The sequence below is a fragment of the Micromys minutus genome (genome assembly GCF_963924665.1).
Source record: "Micromys minutus genome assembly, chromosome: 8".
NCBI classification, from domain to species: domain Eukaryota; kingdom Metazoa; phylum Chordata; class Mammalia; order Rodentia; family Muridae; genus Micromys; species Micromys minutus.
In genome coordinates this window covers 73,147,972-73,163,175 of record NC_137977.1, presented here as the reverse complement: position 1 = coordinate 73,163,175, position 15,204 = coordinate 73,147,972, and the positions used below count along the sequence as shown (strand labels likewise).

Sequence of the window (15,204 nt, the reverse complement as noted above, 5' to 3'; positions counted from 1 at the left end):
GGAGCCGCGATGGTGCGCTCCGGCCAGCTGTGCGCCGCTGAGTGAGGCGCCAGCCTGTGGGTGCTGCCGGGGGCGGCGGCGCGGAGGGGGGCACAGCTGGCGTTGGCGGGTGTCGCGGTGCTCCGCTTGTGGCCGGGGGCGAAGGTGACGACTGGTCGCGAGGTGCTGGTGCTGCTGAGCAGTTCTGGGCCCGGATCCCCAGTCTCCGTGTGTGGCGGCCCAGCTATCGACCCCAGGTCCCCGCCAAGCAGGAGCCTGGGGAGAATTCAGTGGCGGCGCGACTGCTGGCGGCGGCCGGCTGGATGCGAGACCTGCGAGGACCAGGAGGCGGACAGCGGTTGTCGACTCCGGGAAGCGGATTGCCCAGCAGAGGAGCCCGACCGCGCTGGCCATGGCCTCCAACTTTAACGACATAGTCAAGCAGGGATACGTGAAAATCCGCAGCAGGAAGCTAGGGGTGAGTGGTTAACTCGGCTTTCTCCTTTTTCTGCGCTCCCGCTGCCAGGAGGGCTGCTGGTGATGGGGGTGGGGAGCGGTGACCTGCGCGGGTACTAGGGCAGCCAGCCTTGCCCAGATAGTCCGCTTGTTGCTTGACCCGACCAGCGCTGGGCACCTGCCTGAGATACTCTGCACACGGAGGTAAGGGCTCTAGAGCGCCCAGGTCCCTATCCTCAAGTGCGCTGGGCTCATGGTGACCACAGCCAGAAGTGCAATAGAACACAGGGATTGTCAGTTCCAAAGATATATGAGTCGTAGAGATTTATTACATTCGGTGCAACCTACAACAATTTCTCTCAAAAGTGTGTGACTCTGGGGAGAACCGCCTTGTGCAGACAGCAGGTGTAAAAGGTGTATTTCTCTGTATGTTCAAATTCACCATTTTCTGGTCTTCTTTCTCCAAGCCTGTTTCGAAATTTTCCTTTGATGCCTCATCAGCGCAGTGCATTCCTTTTTGGCTACAGCAGGGACTCTAACATACCCTTAATAGTTGGCCACAGTTTGGCTGCCTCGCCCGCTTTTTTCCCGGACATGAGTATTTGTCCAGTGTGTAGGCAAGTGTGTGCTGTGTACTTGCTCGCCCACCTTTGCAGAAAAGTCAGTAGAAGCAAAGTTTATGGAATCTTACTTTCTTCTTGTGAGATATTTGTCTGACTTGAGAGATAACAGTATAGACCTATGCCAGGAGGTGAAAGACAAAACTTCTTTGATGATCCGATCAGTATATTAAAGGAACTGTCCTGAAAAGACCTATATATATATTTTGGGAGGCATCCCCAAATCCACAACTGAACACAGTGGCAAGCCCAGGTTCACCTGGCCACAAGAGGAAAGGAAAATTCAACTCAATGTACATGAGAGTGCAGATTTGCTTATTGTCTATGCCTTTGTGAGTTTACAAGTTCCTACCTTCAGACTTTCTAGAATCCTGGCTTGGAGGTGGAAAGTTCCCAGATTTCTCTACTGGATGAGTGTATTCTGCAACTTGTAGAAAGGAAAGGAATGAAGGGGAGGATGGTGGTAGTAAATTTATGCATAGAAAGGGGGATCTTAAAATTGCACATAATAGCTATGTGCCTTTGGGTCTTGAAAAGAAGTTATAGAGCAGTTAGAGAAAGGAGAGATCATCCTAGAATTCTGAAACGGTCTATGAACCTTTAGCTGGAGGTAAACTGCCTCTTATGCTGCCTCTGCTGGCATTCTCACTGAAAGCAGACAGGACCAAAGGACACAGGGACTCCTTCTCAAACTTAAGCAGATTACTAAATTCAGGATGCTTAACAAGCAAGAAATGAAAAGCCAGCTAGTACAACAAAGTTAACATCCTTCGTTCCCATCCCCCACTTCAGCTCCCCACCTGCTCAAGGGAGGAAGGGACAAGGTTTGAAAGACTTTTCTTGGATAGAAGATCATGTCTTCATTCTTTCACCCCCAGAGATAGGAAATGACCCTGTAAAAACATGCAGTTATCCAAGGAACCAGTTGCCCTTTACAGAGATCCTGTCTGTGAATCCCACAGCTGTCAGCCAAAAAAGGCTAGATAGAAGTCCTAATGGACTGGACAGACTGGAGTCTTCTCTATGTAGCATTTGACTCCCTCTGGTCTGACATGGTTTTTATCACCTACCTATCTCTTCATTCCTGTTAAATTCACGTTTTCCCTAGTCTTTTTTTTTTTTTTTTTTTTTTTTGGAAGAATTAAGACCCCTTTCCCATCTCAGTAAAATTTGTTTCTTCTCTCAGTCAAGAAAAATGGAGCTGATAATTAAAAATTCTCCTCCACAGAAGAGTTTCCAGGGTTTATATCTTCCCCCATTTATGATATCTAGCATTCCATACTATAAATCTGGATATGTAGCCTAGTTACACAATAAAGTCTTTGGAAAGACCACCACCTCTTTTCAGGGAAACTATTTCCTAAAAGCCTCTGAAATGTCTCTTTCGAACACCATTCCATCAAAACTTGTGCTCATGTATATTTTAGAGCAAAGAATTTTTTTCTAAACCAACTATTTAAAAATAAACTTTTTTTTTTAAGTACACAGCTTTTTAAGAAAACATTAAAACTATTTTTATTTTCTCCTTCTCTGTGTGGAGAATATGAACTTTAATGTCTAATGTTTGAAACCCTTTAAATATTCTTAACCACTTTAGAAAACAATGTATTAAAGAAACGTCATAATATATATTTATGGTCTGTCAGGATAGTCTTACATTCTAAACAATAAATTGAAGTGGCAAGGCTTGATATTGTTAGTTCAGTGACAGTTTATAACTAGGTCCCATAAAAGTAAAACCCTAAGTAACTAAAACAGTGCATACAATTAAGAATTTAAACATGCCATCATGCCAAAGATCTTAGAAATAAAAATTAGATAGTCATTCATATGTATTTTCACAATTAATGGTAAGTATATTTTCTAATATATGATCTCAAAACTACCCAATCTTCTAAGCAAGCCATGTGAAATTCTATAAAAATCCCTTTGAAAACTGCTGAATGCCAGTTGCATACTGCATACTTGTGGTATAAGAACACATTTTTTAAATGAAATATTTTATAATACCCCGTTCTCCCTCTAAATGAGGGCTTAGCACTAGGATGAGGGAAAGACTAAGGTTTTTGTTTGTTTGTTTGTTTGATTGTTTTGGGGGGTTTTTTGGTCTTTTTATTTTATTTTATTTTTTTTTGCTCTCTGGGTATGTTGGTTCTAGGTTATAGTTGCAGAATGGCTTTCCCCATGTTTTTTAGTAGATAGTCTATTTGCACAATCGTTTTTAAGCTTTGAGATTTGTCTTGATTCATCAGCGATTTTTTTCCCCACTTAGAAAAATTTATTATTATTATTATTATTATTATTATTATTATCAATCATTACCATTTTTATTTTGTGAATGCCTCAAGCTAGCATTATAACTGAGGAGGATCTTGAAATTCTGATACCCCATCCTCTACCTCCAGAGTGCTAGTAATTACTATGAAAAGCTTAGGGTCCAGGGTTCAGTGATATCAAACTAGAATTTTGCTGAATTACATTAAAAAGTGAACATTATTTTGAGAAATAAATATGAGAATTTCCCAACCTTCTTATAAAAAGTTTGTTAAAACACTGACTTTTATGGGTAAAAATTATAAATGTGAATTTAGACATAATGTAAATTATAGTACTTTATTTAAATTTTGTACAAACATCTCAGTGTTTTTATGAAAATTTGTGTGTGAGTGTGATCTTTGACAACTCTTTCATATCCTTGAACAATCTCATTCCTCTGTTTACTTTTCTATTGGACAATTGTGATCAATTGTAATTCGTAAGATAGATTGCTGGAAATCAATAATAAAGATAAAACCATGCTAATGAGTGGTACCTATTTCTAAGCCTTGTCTGCCCATTTTCTTCTCAACTCTGACAGATTATCAAGGAATATATTACAAAATATTCAGTTTATTCTTGATTAGGGATAAACTAAGAAACTAGTCACTAAAATTATTAGTGACTAGATATCTTGATTATTGACTCATCTATCAAAATAAGTTTACCAATATGGAATGATATCATTTGCCATGAACTTGACTGAACACAGTTAAAACTGCTGATTTGACTAATTCTAGACTTAGACATCACACTATGTTTGTCCAAAATTTAAATCACATAGAGGATCCCTAATCAAAAACTACCATAAAACAAAAATTATGCAAAATACAAAACTTTTAAGTGCTAAGGGCATAGCTACAATTGAAAAATTCTATATTATTTTATGTGATTATTATTCTTCAAAAAGCAGACATTCTAAAAGTGCTATATAAACTTGCTCTAGAGTATTTGTCAATATTGTGTATATAGGGACTGGAAAGAATGTGCAGTGTTTAATTGATCTTCTATAAAACCCAGGTTCAATTTCCAGTATACAAAAGAAGGCTCACAACAGTCTGTTAACTTCATAACTAGTGAATACTATGTTTTCCTCTGAACACGAATGTACTGGCTGGTTTTGTGTGTTAACTTGACACAAGCTGGGGTTATCACAGAGAAAGGAGCCTGAGTTGAGGAAATGCCTCTATGAGATACAGCTGTAAGGCATTTTCTCAACTAGTGATCAAGGCAGAAAGGCCCAGCCCATTGTGAGTGATGCCATTTCTGGACTGGTAGACCTGGGTTCTATAAGAAAGCAGGCTGAACAAGCCAAGGGAAGCAAGCCAGTAAGTACCATCCCTCCATGGCCTCTTCATCAGCTCCTGCTTCCTAACCTGCTTGAGTTCCAGTCCTGACATCCTTTTGTGAACAGCAATGTGGAAATTGTAAGCTGAATAAACCCTTTCCTCCTTAGCATGCTTCTTTGTCATGCTGTTTTGTGCAGGAATAGAAACCCTACTAAGATTAAGACAAGGCACCAGCCATGTAAGTGGTAACATACATACAGCCCTACACCCTGTACTTAAAATAGACTTAAAGTTGTATATAAGTCATAAATGAATGATCAGGTTAAATTTGGGATCATCTTACCTTTATGTAAATATCAACTATGAAACACTTTATGTTCCAGCATTTTATAAAAAATATAAAGCATATTCATATAAGTAATTATCCTTAAGTACATTATATACGAGCATGCAGTACTTTATTTAGAACTAGATTTCTATGCATCATTCAAAGCCCAGTTAATGATTCCCATTTGTACATGAAAGTACAAAAAATGTGCTTTGATATATTTTGGTGTGTGTGTATAACTATACACAATAAACAAATAATCAAGGGTTTATTCAATCCATACAGTTCTTCAAATGGCATATACTGATTTGTGTATTTGTCTGTGTGTATTGCATGTCTATGTTGTAGTAAGCCAGCACTATTTATAATAAATCCTTTTGTATTATTCAGCACATTGTCTCTACTAGAGTCACTTACCAAGCTGGTTCTTGGGGAAAACATAATGAGAGAAAGCACACTTAAAATCTTTAGTACATGCTGGTTTATTACACTGAGTGTAGGCACAGTGTTTGTATTTTTTGCACAGTCTATAGTTTTACAACAACAAACTGAATTCATCTACCTTCTGGCATTTCACTTTCTTCAATTAAAGCCTTGAGACACAGATTTTTGTCTTAAATAGATCTTGATTTACATTCTTCAAGCCTGAGGCTCTCTCTTTTCTTCTGTTACAAGATGGAAGCGTATAATTGTTCATGAGAGACAGGTGTGAAGGCTAGCCCTCTTATAGGTACCTACTCATCAAACAGAAAAACATATTAGTCAGAGTTTTGTGTATTGGAGAAATATTTAGTAAATCTCTTTTGAATCACTAAAGCTTCCTTTTAAACTGAGGTTGTATTTTGTATACCATACTTTTATCAATGTGCTAAGAATTAGATGCAACAGATAAATTTAAGATGTAATCTACAGAAAATGACCTTGACTATCAGAAACTTAAAAAGAATGAACTTTCAAAAATATCATTTTAGGTGTGAATAATCAGTGTGTTTAAGATATATAAATGTTATTTTTTACATTTAAATATGTGTTCATAATATTGAGTGTCTTAAACACTGCTTCAGAAATGGATCCATGATACTCATGTTTATTTATAACTAATTCTTTCTTATTAAATACAGATTTAGAATGTTTTCAAATTTCCAATTATTTATGATATTTGTTGCAGTTGTTTCCATATATATATATACACACAATACACAAATATGTTAACTATTATAAAATATATAATAGTATGTACACTGTGTCAATTACATTTGTGCTTGTGTATATATATATATATATATATATATATATATATATATATATATATATGCAAATAATTTTTTCTAAATTTCAAATTAAAGGAAGTCCATATATATATTCTATCTAATTCTTACACATTACTTTTTCTGCATATCAGTGCATAAGACATAGAGTAGACTTAGAAAAATGGCATCTATAGTACCAAAATTAATTTATTTTTAATCTTATTGTATATAAGAGCATACTCCATAGTCATTGAATTTTTAAAATGTGGAAGTAAAACACACAAGCATCCATATAGTAAAAACAAACCTGGATATGTGGCTGGATTTTTATCTGAAGTGAGCAAGGATATATAATACATCGAAACTGGATTTCAGGAAGGAGACTATGAAGATTCATTGCTACATTTATGCTCTAAAAGATTTACAGGTTACTGATAGCTTGGTGATATTTAAAATACTATTTCTTTCCTCAGTTATCAGTTTCTCTAAGTCAGCATTTCTCAACCCGTGTTCCTCAATTTGTGGATTTCAACCCCTTAGTAGTTGAATGATCCTTTCAGAGGGGTCACCTAAGATCATCTGAAAACACAGGTATTTACATTATGATCCACAGCAGTAGTGAAATTATAGTTATGAAATGGTAACAAAAGTAACTTTATGGTTGGTGCTTACAACAACTTGAAGAATGTATTAAAGAGTTACATGATAAAATTAACAATTTTATGATACTCTGGTCACAAATCTTTGTAACATATACAGTCTCAATTTTCTCAGATATTCCCAAAGACACATAAGTATGGTTGATATTCTGGAAGATATTGGTTGGGTCTTACAACATCTTGAAGAATGTATTAAAGAGTTACATGATAAAATTAACAATTTTATGATACTCTGGTCACAAATCTCTGTACCATATACAGTCTCAATTTTCTCAGATATTCTCAAAGACACATAACTATTGGTTGATATTCTGGAAGATATTCAGAAGTGTAAAAGCTTTGTCTAATGCAAAGCCTGTATGTTTGCTATGGGTTTACTTCTTTCTGAAGTAGTTTTTACTGATATTTTTTCTTGGACAAAAATAAGCCACAAAGATACACCTGTGCAGAACTAATAAATACCCAGACATTTGTATTATTCTGTTTTCACCAACTGCATCAAAGAAACCAAAAGATAAAGCATCAACAACATAAAGAACAAAAAATTACCTTTTCCTTAATTTATAGATATCATAGATGATTTATAGACATCATATGTTAGGAAATGTTTGCTTAAAAGGGAAAGTAATTTCTATCATGTGAGATTGATTTATTATAATGTAATACAATGTGTAATTTTCTTAGCCTCAAATTTATTTACTCTCTTTTTACTGAGTATTTTTTCCTTCTTTCTCTTCTTTCCTTTCCTTTGAATTCTCATAACTTTGTCCACAGAAACCACAATTCCTAGACTATAGATATTTTTAACTTTCCACATAAACTCCTATTAGTTAGGTTTTAAGATACAAGGTTGTTTGTTTTTACACTGTTTACTTATAAGAATATTCTGTCTGCCTATCAAATTAAACAATATATGGTGTTTTGTTGGAAGCGGAAGATATATTGAATTATTGTTTTTTTTCACAATGTTTGGACTCATTAATAGTGGCTGCAATTTTTTCTACTTTTACTGAATTAATTCTAAAACACCGCCTTAAAACTTAGTGCTATGACTGAGAACAGGAATACATCAGAACTCTTGTTAATCTGAAACGTAATAATATAGAACTCAACCAGGCTGCTTTTTATGTGTTCTGCATTTTTCAGGTTATAAGAAGTTCTCAGATATCTTATGTAATTCTTCCAACAGTATTTTTGTCAGTACAGTTCATTTTTATTCCTATTTTACTTATGAACTAAAATTAAAGAAGCAAAATGTGTCAATTAGAGTTATAGAAACTCATGCTGTGTTTGTGGGTTTGCTGCTATGAAAGCAAGGTTTTAATTTCAAGTTCAGCATTACATATACTCTATAATAGTTACCATATTGCTGCAAATGTCAAAAACAACACCTGCATGTGTATTCCCCCAAAATAAGTACATTTTCCTTTAAAGTTTTGTATATGTTCCAGTGTTGCAACGTTGGAACAAGCTCTCTCACTGGACCAGAATCTTTCTAGTAGTCTGGCTGATTAATGTGATCTAGGCATCTTACTTTGTGCCACACCTCAGCTCTAACCTACAACTGCACATCACCACTCAGATTTATCATAGTTTCTGGGCACTAAGCTCAGATCCTCATACTTTTACATTAGCATTGTACAAACTGAGGTGCCTCCAAAGCTCAATCATTCAACTGAAATAAAAATACCATTGTCATTTGTAGTGCTCTAATTTATTTGCATTATAACCAAAAAAAAAATTTTAGAGAAACAACTTATACCACACTGAAAGGCTAGCTAGAAATATTTTTTTAAGGTTATCACTCAGCGCTGCCACAAGTCCATGTGCATTGATTGTGGCTTCACATTTGGCTAGTTTATCCTTTCAAATAAGCTATGCAGGGCCCCATATAAGTTGTTTGTGTCAGAGTGGAATTTGAAACATTTAAAATATTGTTAAACATATATTTGCCTATGTGGTAATTTGAACAAGAATGTCTTCTACAGGCTTAAATGCTTGAATGCTTGGTTCCCAATTGATGAAACTGCTTAGGAAAGATTAGGAGGTGTAAATTAAATAGAGGATGTGTATCTCTGGAGAAAGTGTGGGCTCTTCAAGAACCTCACATCCCACTTAGTGTTTTCCCTCAGGCCCCTCTGCCCCCTTTGGCCCTGCTATTGAGATGTGAGAGCTTGGCTGCTGCTCCTGCTGCTTGCACCATTCCTTCTAGCCACCATAATGAATTCTAAAACCCTAAAACCAAAATCAAAATTGCATTTTTTTTTTTTGGGGGGGGGTTCAAAAATAGCTTTATTTAGCATACCAAAACCACAGAAAAATAAGAAAATTATATCTTGTATTGACATAAAAAGATAAATACCATAATTTTTTAACTTTATTTTAAAAAACAAAGATAAATGTACAGATTTTTAAGCATTTTTACATAAAAGTATACAAATGCGTTTTTTATGAAGTTGTAATTAAGTATTTGTGGGTATATATACATACACATATGTATATATGTAACAATAATAAAGGAAAAGAGGTTATTAATTAGAGGAGATAGGAGAGAAATTGGGAGGGGCTGTAGGAAGGAAAGGGAGATGTGATACAGTTCTGTTTTAATTAAAATACATTCTTTTTTTCCTTTTTTTCTTGATCTTCACACAATCTGTGGGTTGTTTCTGGGGTGTTCAGAGCTTTCTGGGGTTAGTATCCCATTATCAGTGACTGCATATTATGTCTGTTCTTTTGTGACTGGGTTATCTCACTCAGGATGATATTCTCTAGATGCATCCATTTTCTTGAGAATTTTGTTAGGCCATTGTTTCTGATAGCTGAGTAGTACTCCATTGTGTAAATGTACCACAATTTTTGTATCCATTCATCTACTGAAGGACATTTGGGTTCTTTCCAGCTTCTGGCTATTATAAATAGGGCTGCAATGAATATTATGGTGCATGTATCTTTGTTGTATGTTGGAGCATCTCTGGGGTAAATTCCCAGAAGTGGAATAACTGGGTTTTCAGGGAGTACTATGTCCATTTTACTGAGGAATCACCAGACTGATTTCCAGAGTGGTTGTATCAGTTTACAACCCCACCAACAGTGGAGAAGTGTTCCTCTTTCTCCACATCCTCGCCAGCACTGGGCATTTTCTTTTTTGAATTGTCTTAAAAATGGTGGTACATCACAGCAATAAAAAAGCAACTAATAGAGAAGTTGGTACTAGGAAGAGGGCTTTGAAGGCTCTAACCATGCAGTGTTTAGTGGAGAAGTGTGAAGCATTGGGAACATTGGAGTAGGAAAGAGGTTGAACATTGTCAGCAGAGCTTAATGGGCCAGCCTAGTAGTAGCTTTCTCAAGAAGTTTCATAGGTGAAGAATGAATATTAGCCACTGGACTGGAAACTGTTCTTGTGATACTTTATGTGAATGGGCATGTATGTGTATGTGTGTGGGGGGGGGGTATGTGGCTTCTTTATTCCTCTTCCATAAGAATTTGCCTGAGGTTAATTTAGATGTAATGGACTAATTTATTTGGTAGAGCAGCCTAATACTGTGTATGTTGTATGATTATCAGTGATCATTTTTATGCAGGTCTACAATATAAAGGAGAAACTGGGGCAAAAAGAAATAAAAATTGCAAAGTTTCAAGAGAAAATGAACATAAGGAAATTTAATATTGGAGCCTCGGCTTGTGCTGAAAGGGAAAAGATTGAGAGGGGACCTGATTTGAAATGGGTGAGGTGCTTTCAAAGTGTTACTCCACCCTGTGATGCTTCTAACTTGGGGGAAAAAAAAGGCCTGAGGAACTAACTGTATGCTCCTAAAAAGCAACAAAAATATTAGAGCTGCTGCAAATGTGGTTCAAGCGTAGCAAGGTTTACTAGAAGTTGTTTTTCAAATTTGGCAGTTATTCATTCTGGCTTTAGAGTCATGAAGGATGTGCTAGTAAAAGGGTTTTGCAAACTTCTTCCGCAGTTAAGGAGAGCAGCTGAGGTCACACAACATGTGGTAGGGGTATAATGTCCATAAGAGGAATGGGTTATTTACTAAAGAGGGCTGTATGCAGTAAGTGGAACTAGCCAAACAAAGACAAAGAAGCTGGAGTGATAGAGTCAGCTGGATAGAGCTACCAAGTTTGAAGTTCTTTCTGCTTTATTTTGGTCTTGCTTTGGTTCTTTACTTTCTAGTACCTGTGCCCCTCCACTACTCCTCTCTTTTGAAATGGTAACATACATTCTGAGCCATTGCATGTTGGAAATGAGTAATTTGCTTTTTAATTTTACAAGAAATTTCAATTAAGATATTGCCTTGAGACTCAGACTTTAGGCTTTAAAATTGCATTGGGATTGTGAAAGATTATGGGGAGTTTTGAAGTTGGGCTAAATGTATTTTGTGTTATGATATAGCCACAAGACTATATAGGTATATGGAACAAGAATATTGTAATCTGTAAAATAATAATAGCATAGACTTATATGTTTGAGTATTGGTTCTTAGTTGGTTGAAGAATTTTAGAAAGATTAGGAGATGTGGCTTCCTTGGAGGATGTGTCTCAGTCTGGTAGATTTGAAGTTCAACCTCTCCCACCCCCACTTTATTCCCGTTGTTCTCTCTCTGCCTCATGCTTGTGGAATATGGCCTCTCAGGCGCACCTACATTTTATGTTTACTTACACTGTATTTAGTTACATACTTTTTAAGTTTAGAAAGTCATGGATACATATTCTACTTATCTACAAAGCTTTATTCTTATGCCTGATCCTTTCTCAGGGAAGTGGCCTAGCATCTAAGCACAAATAAATTAAATGTTAAACAATGAAGAACCCAGAACAAATAGGAAGTATCTGGCTTGTTGGTGAGTACTCAATATTAGAAATGGGGAAGGTAGCTAAATAAGCATGCTTTGTAGTTTAGAAAAAATACTCTAATTGTATTCTTGTCTTATTTACTTTGTAGTTAGGGCATGAGAAGTTAAGCTAGAATTTATCAATCATATAAACCCAGCGAAGCTTTTCAGTTAAAAAAAAGAGAGAAGATTTTAACAATGGAAACAAAACAAGCATTTATATCATGTAAATGTGTTTACTCAAACGTATTATAGAAGCAATATGGCTCATTGTTGCTACTGTCAAGAGACAAAAACATCATCAAATATCTTGATAGCTATTGTAGTCACCTGGTTTTGCTTTGTCTTATATTTCCTATAGCCATTTTTAATTAAAAATAATGTGAAATCTGAGAAATTTCTTTTTGTTTACAGTGACATATTTTGTTGCTTGTAACAAATGGATAGGGAGATTAGATAATATTATTGGAGGAAACTCAAATTTTGGAAACAATATATTAAAATAGTGTCTTAAGTCATGAATATTAAGTAATTTTCCTTAGAAAAATGTGGTCATTAGATATTATTTTCCTCTGGCACAGTACTTGTTTTTATTAAAGTCTATGAATACAATTATTAAGATTACATTTATTCAAGGAGATACACAAAAGCTTTGATATAAACAAACCCTAGTAATATATCATTAATAAAAATGTTTGAAGCTATAGTTTGAGCTTCCAGAACTCAAGGAAAGGAGAAATTCTCAAATAAACTCATATTCCAGGACAACTTAATGGTGAAGAGACAGATACCTGTTCAGTTGTGCTGCTGTGGTTGGACAAACTGTGAAGATCAATATCAACTTAACACTTGGAAACTTATATGAGACTACAAATTTATGTGTGAGACTTAAAATATAAAACATTTTGTAAAATCATTGAAGAAAATATTGGAAAGTAGGACAAACCAAGAGATCTTGCATGCCAAAGCAAGATCCATCGGAGAACGACTTGATAAATTCATTCTATCAAAAATAAAACATTTGTACTTTGAGGGATCCTATTATGACCATAAAGATACTGGTATTGATAGACAGAAATTTCTACAAATGACCTTCCTTTTACAAAAAAAACCTAATCTCCCACTTCCAAAAAGTACATTCTTTCAAATTCTATTGACATATAATTAACATGTACTTAAGGTCTGCTCAGAATGAGAAAATTCTTGTGTGGCTCTGGTAATATGGCCCATGATTCATGTCTGGTGAGGCCATGTAACTTAAAAGATAATCTACTCCCATCACTCCTCTATAAATGTCACTTTTATTTACTCAGATGAAGTGATGAGATGAGAGTTGTGCCCAAGCTGTATGAATATCTGGCTTGGGCTGAGCTTGGAGCATTTCCTTCTCTGTTCTAACTGTCCCTAAGCCTAGGCCTGTGTCTTAGTCAGGGTTTGTATTCCTGCACAAAACCAAGAAAAAAGTTGAAGAGGAATGGGTTTATTCAGCTTATACTTCCACATTGCTGTTCATTACCAAAGGAAGTTAGGACAGGGCTCACACAGGGGAGTAACGTGGAGGCAGGAGATGATGCAGAGGCCATGGATGGGTGCTTTTACTGAATTGCTTCTTCTGGATTGCTCATTTTTCATATAGAACCCAGGACTACCAGCTCAGGGATGGCACTACTTACAGTCAGCCCTCCCCCCTAGATCATTAATTGAGAAAATGCTTTACAGCTGGATCTTATGGAGGAATTTTCTCAAGGGAGGCTCCTTTATCTCTGATAACTCCAGCTTGTGTCAAGTTGACCCTCAAAACCAGACAATACATAGGAGATGCTGGAAAAACATTTTTTTTCTCTCTGAAAGAAAGAGAAGTACAAAAAGATGCTATGTGAGGACCTGGTAGTATCACTAAAAAACCAGAGAGCCCTTTGTTAGAATTGTGAGTAATTAACCAATGAAATAGTCTTTGTCTAAAGATTTCCAGGCTGTACAATTTAATGTTCCAAACTGATTGATTCAATCCAGCTTCTTTTAGCTTCTGACTGTATTGCTCTGCCTGGCCCCATACTAATTTTGGCAATATATTCTAATCTTCCAATTCCTTCTCATTTCTGACTCATTCTGTCTTTATCTGTGTCTAGCTTGTTCTCCTTGTAACTCATCTCTGTAAATCTAAGTAAAACACACACACACACACACACACACACACACACACACACACACACACACACACTACCTACCATAAACTGTACCACACCTTTTTCTATTTCAGTGCTCTTAACTAGCCTTTTTCTCTGCTATTCTCATGTGACTTTGGCTATCCCCTCTCTGTCTCATTCTGTCAAATATTCTTCTTGCTTGTCATTTTGTCTGTCCCTCAATTAGATGTCACTTTCAACATGTCTGCTTCCTCTACAAACTAAACTTACCTTCATTGTTAATCATTAAACATGTACAATAAGGATATATCTGTATTTCAGTCAGATCATACTATAATTTTTGGTGTATCTCATTCCAAACAAATCTTATTTTTGGATATGATCCCTTGCTAGAGCAACCACATGTTTCAATTAAAATTCCTCTAGACTTATTCAAACCAGTATAATCTCTAACTGCATCCTTAATATGTATATTTTTGCCCATAATTTTAGTTCCCATCCCTCAGCAAATAAGCTTAATTTTGTATCATATGAAGAACATTACAAAGAACATTTGACTCCAGGATGTCCCACACCAATTGATCAATAATTGTAACACAATCTCTATGCCCAAGGCCCAGAAAACTCCTTGAAAGAGATGCTACAGAGAATGAAAGTTCCAGAGGACTTTCAATGTGATTAAGCCTTCTATATCTGACCGGAAAGCTAAACCAATGTAATCTCAGTAATATGATTGCCTAAAAAAGACCTGGAAAATGACAATACAAGTTAACATGCCAATATAGAGTAGAGAGATCTTAGAAATCCTAACCTTAGATGGAGAACTACAGGTAATTAATGGCTGCTGAGAAAAGGAGAATCAGCCTTCCCCAGGGACAGGCTCTCTAATTGGTTATTAAATGTCAAGTGGTCAGTCATAAAAACATATGCATACAAGCAACACTAAGTGGACTTAGTAGGTTATATTTACATATTTATTCATTCACATACATGTATAGATGTAAAAAAGGTAATTAAGTAGAATGAAGGCATGAGTTTTAGAGGGAACATATGATCATAGAAGAGTCTGAGGGAGGAAAGAATAGCTAAACACAATATTCATACATAAAAGTGATAAACATGAATGAAATTTTTTTAAAGGACTTTATTTTACAAAACAAAGATAAATGTGCAGATTTTAAACATTTTTGCTTAAAATTATACATTTTTGTCAGTACTGTTTTTTCAGACATTAAAATAATTTTTACATAAAACCATGTGAATATATTTTTTAGTCAGTACTTGATTTTTTTCAAGGGCTTGACAGTATGCATTGAAAACCTAAT

At 35.8% G+C, this 15,204-nt stretch overlaps 1 protein-coding gene across 1 annotated transcript in view; it reads left to right on the top strand.

Moving 5' to 3' along the window:
* Positions 1-304: 304 nt before the first annotated feature.
* Positions 305-15,204, top strand: part of DOK6 (docking protein 6) — a gene marked incomplete at its 3' end in the record, with an annotated part of 474,920 nt that continues 460,020 nt past the window's right edge. The window contains exon 1 of the mRNA XM_080919798.1: positions 305-457. Within this exon, the coding sequence (XP_080775924.1) occupies positions 392-457 (66 nt within the window). The 5' untranslated portion in view covers positions 305-391. The remainder of the gene's footprint in view (positions 458-15,204) is intronic.